This window comes from Cetorhinus maximus, chromosome 1, assembly GCF_964194155.1.
Source record: "Cetorhinus maximus chromosome 1, sCetMax3.hap1.1, whole genome shotgun sequence".
Lineage (NCBI taxonomy): Eukaryota > Metazoa > Chordata > Chondrichthyes > Lamniformes > Cetorhinidae > Cetorhinus > Cetorhinus maximus.
In genome coordinates, this window is record NC_135879.1 from 98,781,315 (window position 1) to 98,793,952 (window position 12,638).

At 41.8% G+C, this 12,638-nt stretch overlaps 1 protein-coding gene across 4 annotated transcripts in view; it reads left to right on the forward strand.

Annotated features, from left to right (window-relative positions):
• Nucleotides 1-6,043: 6,043 nt before the first annotated feature.
• The window catches only part of LOC144682066 (septin-11), a 99,308-nt gene continuing 92,713 nt past the window's right edge, over nucleotides 6,044-12,638 (forward strand). For 2 of the 4 annotated variants that reach the window (XM_078544378.1, XM_078544370.1), the window contains exon 1: nucleotides 6,161-6,315. In XM_078544378.1, coding sequence (XP_078400504.1) covers nucleotides 6,289-6,315 — 27 coding nt within the window. In that variant the 5' untranslated portion in view covers nucleotides 6,161-6,288. Of the gene's footprint in view, nucleotides 6,316-6,786; nucleotides 6,876-12,638 lie in introns of those variants that run through there. The other 2 variants (XM_078544361.1, XM_078544388.1) reach the window with 2 other exon arrangements.

Genomic DNA, 12,638 nt, shown 5'->3' on the forward strand with positions numbered 1-12,638 from the left:
GATGTACAAGCCTCTAGATAAAGGGGGAAAAAACGTGCCCAACATCGCCCTCATACTGATGGCCACCTTTGTGTGTGGCTGCATCAAGCGGTGCGTAGACCCTCAGTACGCAAACACCAAGTGTCACTACGTGCTGAGGTTCTACCTGTCCCCGGTGTTGCGAAGGATGGGTCTGGCCACGCTGCCGCGGAACGCTCCAAGTAGTTGGACCGTGCCGTACCACCTGTCCCTGGTGGAAAAATTTATGCAGAAAAACACCTTTGACCACAAGTCCATCAGGCAGTGGTCAGCACGTAACGTCCTAGAGGCCCTGAGGGAAAAGGAGAGGGTGGACCCTGTGGGATGGTTCCCCGAGCAGACTGTCAAAGTCATTTGGCAGAATGCCTCATCGCCAGAACTTTCCAACAAGCACCAAGACGTAGCTTGGCTGGTGGTGAGAAAGGCCCTCCCCGTCAGATCCTTCCTACACGCCAGGAGTCTCACCCCCTCTGCACGTTGCCCTCGAGGTGGCTGTGGTGGGGAAGAGACCGTTGTTCACCTCCTTGTGGATTGTGCCTTTGCAAAGAAAGTCTGGAGAGAGATGCAGTGGTTGCTGTCGAGGTTCATCCCGAGCAGTTCTGTGACACAGGACTCTGTGCTCTACGGGCTGTTCCCAGGGACACACACCGAGACAAACATCAACTGCAGCTGGAGGATCATCAGCTCGGTGAAAGAGGCGCTTTGGTCTGCCCGAAACTTGTTGGTCTTCCAGCACAAAGAGTTGTCCCCGACCGATTGTTGCGGACTGGCACAATCCAAAGTCCAGGACTACGTGCTGAGGGACGCACTAAAGCTTGGGGCAGCTGCCGCAAAGGCGCAATGGGGAAGGGTCGCTGTCTAAGACCTTTCTGCCACAGCGCACCGAGAGACTGGGAACTGTTTAGAGCCCCTCGGGCTGTACAGCTCAAAATGAAAGGCTGTAAATGATTGTAATATTGTTTGTACTGATGCACCTGGTGATACATTTTGTAAAAGTTTAACCGGATTGTACCCTTGTAATGGTGTTTTTGAAATGGTTTGGAATGTGATTGAAGATATTTTAAGAATAAAGTATATTTTTACAAAAAAAAAAAGTCCCTAAATGTGGGATACTCGACTGTAAAATTTGTGGTAGTAGGGGCTATGTTTAAGCTCTCCCCTGATTATAAACAATAGAATGTAACCATTCATGTCTTCTTCTGCAGCATCTACACGACATAATGTTTCCCAAATATGACTTTGCTCAACTGTGCACTCTAGAAACATCAACTGCAGCTGGAAGACCATCAACTCAATGAAAGATGCTCTTTGGTCTGTCCAAGACCTGTTGATCTTCCAGTGCAGAGTTGTCCATGACCCAGTGTTGCAGACTGGTACATTTCAAGGTCTCGGACCACATGCTAAGGGACTCACTAAAGCTTGGGGCAACTGCCGCAAAAGTGCTGTGGGGAAGGGCCACTGTCTAAGGCCCTTCAGCCATAGTACAATGAGGGGCTAGAAGCCAAAACCCCTCTGGCTGTAGGTTTGGCATCTATTGATGGTAAATATTAACTGTAATTGTAAATGTGAGTAACACACAATACTGGAAGAAACTTATTTGGTTTGCATCTTATGTAATGTCAGGTCTGAATGATCTTACAATGTCTGCTCATAAATGTTATGAATAAAGTATATTTTTGGAATAAAAAGATATTAGTGGACTAGTTGGGTTTCTACCACAGTCAGACAGGTCCAAGGTCACCTTTACTCAAACCAGTTTTTCATTTCCAGTTTTATTTATTTTTAAAATTGAATTCAAATTATTAGTATTTCAAAGGTTATTTCATGGACTCATGTTCATCTGGACAATTGTTGCCATCGCTAAATACACCTTCCCTACTCTCCCCTTTCAGCATTCTGAAGGGGTTGTTCTCTGCACGACACCCAGTCCACTCCTCAATTACCCCCAACATTCTTCCCCTTCCCATGGCACCTTCCTGTGAATGTGCAGGAGATGCAACATCTGTACAATTACCTCATCCCTTTCCACCATCTAGGGCCCCAAATGTTCCGTTAAGTGAAGCAGCAATTAACTTGTACTTCTTTCTATTTAGTATATTGTATAAATGCATACTGTATAGGATGCGGTCTCTTCTATATTGGGGAGACCAAATGCAGATTGGGTGATCGCTTTGCAGAACACCTCTCTCAAGTCCACAAGTGTGATCCTAAGTTTCTGGTTGCCTGTCACTTTAAATATTCACCCCACTACCACTCTGACCTCTTTGTGCTTGGCCTCCTCTACTGTTCTAATGAAGCTCAGTGAAAGATTAAGGAACAGCATGTTCATCTTTCGATTAGGAACTTTATGCCCCTACAGACTCAAGATTGAGTTCAACAATTTCAGATCATAACCCTGCTCTCATGTTTTCTGATAGCAGCTGTTGGTAGTGATTCTGCTATTGGATTTTCACCTCCTCTAGACCAAATTTTTAATATTTTTTTACTTGTTCCACTGCCATCCATTCCCTTTTGCCTTGCACCATCATCCTTTTGTCATTTAATCTCTCCTGCCTTCCACCCTATTACAAGGCCTTCTCTTCTGCTCTTTCCTTCCCATCCCCTTTCCCAGCTCAAAAACTTATTGGCCTAAATCTTCCAATCAGTGTCGGAACACTTGTTTCCAACCCTGATCAAAAAAGAAACTACCCACTTACATTCCTCTGATTTTCTGGCCAATCTTCTGATGGAGGATCCTGCAAAACTCACTCAGTGCAGGAAATCTTGGAGCAGCAGAGAGAATCAGCTCAGAAGCCACTCTTCTTTTTAACACACTTGCAGCTGTATTCTGGTAAGTTAGAGTTTACATGTCCCAAGTTTCTCAGTATGTTAATGAATGAGTTTATGAGTGAATTGGTGAATGTGTAGGTGTGTAAGTGGGTAGTATGGTGGGTGAGGTGAGTGGGTAAGGGGGTAGGGTGGGTGAAGTAAGTGGGTAAGGGGTAGGGTGGCACCTGGGTAGGATGGTGAGGTTAGGTCAGGGGATCGAGGGGGAGTCAGGTGGCGGAACTAGTCAGGTCAGGTCTAGGGAGGGGGGTGGCCGGGGGGGGGGGGGGGGGGTACTAGTCAGGTCGGGGTCGGGCAGGGGAGCTGGAGGGATCAGGGGGGAAGTTGGGGTTTCAGGGGTGGTGGTCCAGGGGTCGAGGAAAGAGTCAGTGGTGACAGTTGAATAGTCACCCAGGCATTAGACTAGGATTTTTCTAATATTTCCTGGTAAACTATTCAGGTGAGTAAGCCGGAACCATCTGAAGTTTCTGACTCAAAGTTGGAGACTTTCTCAGAGGGTCCCAGGGAGCAGGGGAATTGCCCATTGGAATTTCAAACTGCCCAGGCATTTCCCGCAGAGTCAGTGCATCAGGGCTTCCAAAGGGTTCCAAAATGCATCTCCGGCTATTCGTCTGGTCTCCAATGATCCAGAGACTGGAAGATCTGGACCACAACGTCTCTAACCAATTCTGATGAAAGGTCATCAACCTAAATCATTAACTTTGTTTCTCTTTCCACAATTGTTGCCTGCCCTGCTGAGTTATTATTGAATCTGCTGCCATCACACTTTCAAGCACTATATTCTGGATCAAAAGAACTGAGTGCATAAAAAATGTTTCCTCATGTTGTCCTTTTTTTGGCCACATACCTTAAATCTGTCGTCTCTGGTTATTGACCCTTCTGCCATTGGAAACAGTTTCTCCTTACTTACCCTATCAAAACGCTTCATGATTTTGAACACCTTTATCAAATTTTTCCTTAATCTTCTCTGCATTCAAGAGAACAACCTCAGTTTCTCTGGACTCTTTAGGTAAGAGAAAAGTTTCATCCCTGGTAGCCTTCCTATTGTGTGGTGCCCAGAATTGGCCACAATCCTCCAGCTGGGGCCTAACAGGTTTTATAAAGGTTTACCATAACTTCCTTGCTTTTGTACTGTATGCCTCTATTTATAAAATTAAGGATCAATATGTCTTTTTAATAACCTTTTCAACTTATCTTGCTCCCTTCAAGGGCTCGTATACATACACTTGCAGATCTCTCTGTTCCTACCCGACTTTAAAAAGGTACCATTTGGTTTATCTTGCCTCCCTTCATTCTTGCTGTTGAAATGTATTGCTTAACATGTCACTGTGTTAAATTTCATGTCATTGGTCTGCCCATTTGATCAATCTATGTCCTCCTGAACTCTGACTATTCTCCTCACTTTATTATATCATGTAATTCAAAATCATTTCCTATTCTTGTATTTCATAATTGTTAAACTGTAATTCTAAATCACTATTTATTCATACCTTTGTTATGTAAGAATTATTTCTAATTTGGGTTGCAGTCATCATACGTACTCGAAATGTTAACTCTGTTTTTCTCTCCACAGATGCTGTTAGGCCTGCTGAGTTTTTCCAGTATTTTCTGTTTTTGTTTCAGATTACCAGCATCCGCAGTATTTTGCTTTTATTTTGTTTCAAGTCAGTGCCTATTCTAATTATGGTTTTTAATTTGATTTGGATGCCTAATTTGATAGGTTGTTTATTTTAGCAAGCAGGGGCAGCTTGAGTCTAAGTCAAGGTCTGAGGTGCTTAAAGACGTCAGGGTGCTGATGAATAATTCTGTGGAGCAACAGTGATAACCTGCTTTTTTGTCACTAGCCCAGTACCACATGGGTTATATCACATTGCTCCAGAAATGTTTTAGACAGTCAATTGTTATTATAATCTAGGAGCCAGGAGGTTTCTGAAAGTCAGAAGATTCCATTCACTGAATAAAGTTCACAAATAGAGCACAACACGTTGGCATGTAACATAGCAGGTGCAAAGATAGTCGTGAAATGGCTAGCCCTCGCCCAAGGCGCCATTTTCATGTGTGAGCCTTGATGAGGTATTTGACAGCAGGGGGCATCACAGCTAAGCCTGAGTATGTTCTCACTTGATTGGCAAATGCCCATCCAGCAGAAGGTTTACGGAGCAACAAGGAGTGGCAACCCTGGTCGAATTTGCCTTTTCCAACCCAAGACCTTTTCTTTCAAATTTGAACTTTATTCATCCGTCAAACAACATTTCTTTGCAGCACGAACTCCCGTCATAGTTCATTTTTGAGCTAGAGGATTTCTGCTAGTGTTTACACCGATTCATTTAGGTTCCATATGCTGAGACCAACTGCTGTCCATGGCTACTTTAAATAGATCAGTGGAGTGATACTTCATCAGCCCAACACCTACCAAACTAAAACACACGTTCCAAGTACTCAGGCTGGCATCATTAATACTGATGGTCTATCTGAACAAAAATTGTATGCAATTGCAAATAATATTTGATCCACATGGTCGACAATACGACCAAAATCCTGTGATGCCTGCTAGTCGCTTCAAGTGACGGATGGATCGGCAGGTAGCTGCACCAATGGGGACCTTCTTGAAGTGTCGCAGTCAGCTTAATGCATATATTGACTAAAATAGAGGCAAACTCAAGCATGCGTAATTTCCAAGGCTGTATATTATGTTCTCCAGCATGAAATATCTACATCGGAAACGTTAACTTATCTGACACCTGTTGAATGTTTGCAGCATTTTATGTTTGTTTCGCATTTCTGCCATCTTCAGTTTTGTTTTTTTTTCCCTGTTACCGAACATGATAAGCTAAAATAATTACATGAGCTATATGGAACACATTGCGGTCATGTTACATTAACACATACACTCGTCGTTATCGCAAATCAAAAATGTGAATTTCCAAATATGTAATCTAAATAGCACAACTGTGGGAAATGTTCTGCTGCTTAAAACGTTATTGTTTAATCTGAAAAAAACTCTGAAAAATACAGAAATATCAATTTACAATAAACTTCCAGGAAAGACATATAAAGTATCTGTCTATCTCCTCCTCTCCCGGACCACAGTAAGTCACTGTGATCGAGAGGGGTGCAAATTCTTTTAATGCTATATTAGCAGGATCCCACGCGTTTCATGCATCCGTACTCTGTGGGATTTGTTCCATCCTAACGAGTTAAAATGTTGAGCTTGGACACCTTGTTGCATGGGGCGGATACAATGTTTCAGGTCAGGGTTGTGGATTGCGCTGCACCCCTGCGGGCTTTGCCTGTGTGTGGTGTGTGTGTGTGAGGAGCTTTTCTGTGTGCAGGATGCCATATTGAGCGAGTGGAGAGGCTGCAACTCCTGGGGAAAGGAGCTTAGCGGAGGCACCAGCTACACACACACACACACACAGCCCCCCCCAGCAATAGCAACTCAGGATGGCTGCTCTAGTCGGGAGGAAGTCGGTGAGTTCCCATTCTTTAATGTAACACCTCTGTATGAACGCAGAGGCTGCAGGGTGCGACTGGACTGTTCTTTTTCTGTCAATGAAACACTGGTACCGCTAAACGGCACAGTTGCCTGTTCGAAGGGGTTAAGGGGAAAAAAAAGGTGGCAGTTTAACCAGTTGTTTCAGTTGGAAAATTTCAGTTCGCAGAGTCGTGTATTTCTATTTGTTGGTAAGTAGGTAGGCGAGGTTAATTAAACCCACACACCTTTTATCGTTAACAAGTGTTAATGGCGTCGCTCTTGATGTCGGATTATTTAATATTCGGTTGTTTGAACTGTGGAAGATCCGTGGCGCTGATGGTGGGGAAGTGTGGAGTGTTTTTTATACAGAGGTTGCCGTTATACCGGATGGGATGGGATGGGATGGATGGGATGAGGCATTCCCTGCCTGCTGCCAGCAGTCAGCTCAGTGCTGAATGAGCTTCCCTCAGACAGAGGAAGCTGTGGGAAATCAGGGGCCTGTGTTCAGGAACTGTGCTCCTGCACTGACTCACCAACTGAACACGATATTTTCAGGGTTTTTTTTCCAATTTTCGTAATTGTAAAAGTGCAATTTGCATTATGGACAAGAGGATTAGTAACTCAGACGAAAAGCTGGCTCCGATGCCCAATTATCATTCTATAATTTTACAAACCGATCTATTTCAAGTCATATTGTTCATACCTTGGGTTGCAATCGGAGAGAATTCCTTTGCATCTTGCCTTGAACTGTTTAAATTTTCTTCCCGTTGCCATGTGGCAGATGACAGCATCTTTAGTTTGGCAGGGATGAGGTAGGCCAAGGGGGTGGGGCTTGTTTGAGATCCCGTTAAAAGTTAGATAATAGTATGCAATGTTATTAATATACGTTATAATTAGAGCCATAATACCAGAGCTCCTGACCGTAGCAACTGTAAGATACAAGCCCAATAATGAGGAAATCTTGACTGAATAGATTACAGCCTTTAAATGAATTCTCAACAACAGCTTGCACTTATACAGTGTAAAAAAAGAAATATATCAGAAAGATTGGCAGTAAAAAGGCAGAAATCCAGCTGGAGAGAAGAGGAAATGATGGGTGGGGGTGGGGGAAGATACAGTGTAGTTGCTGAAAGGACTGGAGAGAGTACAAAAGAAGCAATAATAAATAGCCTGAACTCGGACAAATGGATGACGTCGGCAGAGATGTTGAGTTGCAAATCACTGAAATGGAATGAAATGTAGTGTAGAGAGATTTGAAAACAAGTCAAAGAATCTTGGAAGTTTATTTGCTGGGGTAGCAGAACTTGGAACAATCACTTGTGAGACTATGTGTTAGAGGATACTGTCTGTGCTGTTTTAGTTGATGTTTGTGAAGGGAATGGAAGAAGGCAGGTAAAAATATTGTTTGGAAAGTTTATCCTCAAGATGATGAGTACATGGGGGTTAAGGTTTTAACAACAGTAATGAATAATAGTGTGTAAATGGTGACTGTTGTGGAACAGTTATAGAATATGATCAACCATGATCATATTGAATGGTGGAGCAGGCTTGAAGGGCCTACTCTTCCTAGTTTCTATGTTTCTATGTTGATAGTAACAGTTATGGAAGGATGTGATGTTGGGCCATTTGTGAGGTACAACGTTCAGCTTGGGGTTGGATATAATGTGAAGATTATATACCTTCAGATTTAACATGGGCGAAGGGGTCACGGGGTTTGAGATAGCAGTACATTGGCACTGGCAGGAGCCCAAAAGAATGGCTTTGAATATATGAAGATTGAAGTGAAGGAAATTTTGATTTATCCAGGATGAGATATTTGCCAGATGGTCAAAAAGTGTGGTAATAGCCTTTGAATCCATGACGTTGATCCATGATGTTCATTGGCATAAATGTGGAAGGTGTGTGTATGATATTACTGAATGATGATGAAGCCTTGCGATTGCTGGAGGTGATAGTGGGTTTAGGTGGCTGCAATGGGACAGGTGACCAGATCCTTGAGAGAGTTGTACTATAGAGGAGAATTAAATGATGAACCCTGTCAAAAGTGGTACAGAATTTGAGGAGAATGAAGAAGGTTAATGAGTAATGAATACAGTTGCACGGGATGTTAAGTTTGACCTGAACTGTTTCATGCTGCAAGTGGACTGGAAACCAGGTTAGAAGAACTCAAAATAGGAGAGATATGTGTGTGTTTGCAGGGTGCAGTCAACATTAAGGTAGGAGAGAATAGTTAACTTAGAGAATAAGAAAATTAAGGGTGGAGTTTTGAACATGGCAGTTTTGAAAAGGGGCCTGAGCCATCCCAGAGAATAGGGATTGGTTGATTTATGCTGTCAAGTATGTCCAAAAAGTGAACATTGGATGGCCTAGCACTGACAGGGTAGAGTCAAAGAACCAGGTGTTGTGTTTTAAAGAAAGAAATTACTTTCGAGGGTGATTGTTGATTGGCTTTTTATGCTTATGAGAAGTCATGGGATGATGAGCTTGAGGGAGATATGTGTAAGATGGGGGAAGTTTGTGGTAGGTGGAATTGAGGGAAGTGAGAAGGAGCACTTTCCAGCTAAGTTCATGGCTCTGACTACTTGTTCTGTACGTCATACTTACATCTGTTATAATTTTTTCAAAATATTTGATCTTAACAATATTAATGGTAGTCCTATCCTTGTAGAGCCGTTAGATAGGTGGAAATTTTGCAGAAAGATTTGTGGAAGATCTACTCTAGGACAAGGCTATTGTAGTACATTCGCCTGTGGGACATTAACTCTGCATTTACTGTGCAAAAATCCAAGTTCTTTCACCGTATCATGCTCTCACGACATCCCTAAGCATCTTGCATAGAATTGTAAGTTAGAATTATTATGTAGGCAAACCCACACTCAATGTGTGATGGTCCCACATTAACTCATCATTTAAATTTATTTTTGTGGTATTGGATGATTATAGGCTAACTAATTATGGTAGCAGAGAAAAAGCAAAAAATAGTAATGTACCATTCCTGTCAGAAGTAGTGTCTCAGTAAAGGAAGCCTATAATAATAGCTGATTATAACATCCATAGAGCAGAATAGATAACTCTGAATGACAAGTCTATTCCTAGTTAGTCAAACAGAACACACATTGTGGTCATGAGTTGTAAAATATTTTACCATTGATAATAGCCACAGAGTTGCTGAGAAATTAGAGGGATTTCACTTCAGAAACTGAATATATATTTCTTCATTTATTATTGAGTGATTCATAGAAATGAATACATTTCTATTTTATAACTTATTCATCTGACTACAGTTACTGCCAGTATGGTAGAAAACATGGAGTAATTTTACTTTCTCACCTGAAGACATTGACTCCCTTGAATCATCTGAGAGGCTGTGCTTTGCGTGAGCCTAGATAGTGATTGTCAAGCGGCTCTGTGATTGTGGAGAAGAGAGTTGGGGGTGGTGGGGGTAAGAGGCAGCGTGTTATCAAGACCATGCACAATTAACTGAATGGTTAAGCGTGACGGCTTAAAGCAAGTGAGACATTGGAGCATGGAATGGTTAATGTGCCATTGGGATAAATTGGCATGAAAATAATGTTGGAGTACATAAAAAGCAGCTATTCCCTAAATGAATTTGTGCACAGTTAGAAACACACTGTGCTCATGTGACTGGGCTTCCTTTTGGTGCAGAGCACTGAAGGTCCTGACTGCTTTAATTGTCACTTCAATTCCCAAATGGTTTACTATGTTACAATGGTGAGGACATGTGTCAGGACTCAGCCGCCTTTCTTTCCCACTCTTTGAATGATCGTAACAGGGTTTTAAAAATTTTATGTGTCTGTACTTAACCATTTATGCGCAGATTGCAAAGAACTCAGTTTGACAGGCTTTCTTGAGTTTAAACACAGGGGTTAGTTTTTATTGTGCTTAAAAACCCACCCAGGTAAAGATATTAAAGTAATTAAAAAGGTTAAATACATGTCCCGACCTTTGCAACACACACTCTCACAAGCATGCAAAATTACAAGTTATACAGTAGGATGTAACTTATTGGCCAAATTTAAGATTTGATAAAAGGTTTGAAAAAATAGAGTCCACTGTTTGAATACTTCGCTGGTGTTCGAGGCTGAGGCAGATTTTTTCCACAGTGGTCTTGAAATTCCAGTGGGGATGAAGCAGATGTAAACTGCAATTCCTGGAGACAGTCTCTTTTAAACCGTGATCCGTCTCTTCCAAAAATTGATGGAACCTGAGGTTCCTTTTGATTGAAATTTCTCTAGCTCTGTGATGGATTCCAAACTGTAACAGGGCTCCGAACTTAAAAACAGGAGGGAGAGAGAGATGGTCTTACAGCTCCATTGGCAGATTTCTTCCTGTAGACTGTCCTTTAGCAGCTTGGGTGTTGTAATAAAAGACATTTCAAAATAGTTACTCTGGTCACATGACCCCTCTTCCCATAATGATTTGGGTATTCTCCAGAAGTTAATTGATTAGTTCAAGTCTGGGCAGACCTTGGCTATTGTTTTATGGCCTAGTTGATTAGTTTCTTTAATGTCCCAGCCATTGCTTCTGAATGGACCATTTATCCCTGTGATGAGCTAGAAAGAACACCTATATAGCTATTGTCCTGGTAGACTTTCTGTTTCTGTCTGAAAGGTAGCTTTATATAAATGCAAAGGGCGAGAGTCAGTAGAGTTCATCTTTGAAGTAATTCTTGACATCAGCAAGTGGGAAATTCCATAGGAGGTTGTCTTGACATGTCTTAATTGTAATCCACATTGGAAACTTCCAGAACTGACCAACCTGCAGTACCAGACATGTCAGGTGACCTGTGGCAGCCTTCCTACGTCAGTGTCTTTGCTTGCTTTTTATAAGTGCTTTTAAAGCAGTTAATATATATTTGACCAGGTGATGAAATTTAAAGATTAATATTATACATGCGCCTGTCACATCATCATGACAGCTGGATTTTAATTACTTTTTGGATGAAATTAAATTTGGGTGATGACACAAAATGGGCATGATAACTTTTGCTGCCCATACGATATGCCCAATATTCAGTTCTATCTAAGCCAGTGGAACTGAATATTGGACAGTGTGTGCGTGTAGTGGGTATGCAGTCGCACTTGTTTTGCTTCTTGGCCATGCTCAATTTAACCCCAGTTGGCTTTGCAGCAGCAAAAGTGTGGGAAAAATTTGCCAGGGCCTTAGCCACAGCTTCATGGGGATATTTCTGAGACACTTTGTGGAGTTCAATTGGGTCTCAAGACAGGAAGAGGATTTTGAGCACAGCTAAAACTAAGTGAAAGAGATCAACTGCAGCTATTTCAGAGCATATTGAAGAACTGTCCTAGCATTTCCTCTCTGGGCAAACCCTACTAGATATTTGCAGCTGAATGCCTGGATGTCCAGACTTCCAATACCCTTTCCCTTTCTCCCTGTTCTGAAGGAGCCCATGCCATGTAGCTCCCTGCAACTTGTATTATCCAATTCCTCATGGCGACAACTGGCTGAGAAGTTTATCCCCACCTAATCTCGCAAATGCAATCTTCTGAAGCAAGATTAGAAGGGGATAATTGGGTCAGGATGCACATATGAAATTCAGTCCCTATTTTAAAGCCATGTGTTCTGTATTTTCCATTATACATTCAATATTTATGATATAAATGTATAAATTTGTCATTCTGTAATGACACTCACTTTCCAATGATAGGACTGAAGCACCTCTGTTGGTGGGAGGATGTAACTATGGCACATTATAGACATAGGCAATCACTATTATAAATGTTGACATGGGAAATTACCGAAAAAGTTGATAAGAAGTGTACACAGATGTTAGATTTTTCACATGATGTGAGGAGGAAGTAGTTGATTCACCGGTGCAAGACGATAATTTTGTTGTTGTGGAGGCCTTTCAGCCAATCAAATCATATCCTGGAAACTCAGCCTGTCAACTGCTAGAAGCCAGTGTATGTTCAACCATTTAAGAAAATCAAGAGCATATCATCAGGAGATAGTTGGATTCCAGAGCAGCTTTCTAGTGTTATTTCTGGTTATTTTCATGACTGGCAAATTACATTTTACTACAAAATAGAATGGTGATATGCTCTACAGTTCAGTGTCTATTATATACATTTCTTAAACAATTGCAGAATTAGTATAACAATACATGCAGGCAGCACACCTATCCCTAGCCCAGAACTTTATGGCATTTTCCATGGTTTTGATCTTTGTTAATTGTTTAACAAACATTAGTTTAATGTGAAGAGCATGTTCTTGTTCTATATTTGTTCTTTCCTATCTGCTCATTCATCCGTGTGGCTTCGGTGTCAAAAAGACAAGG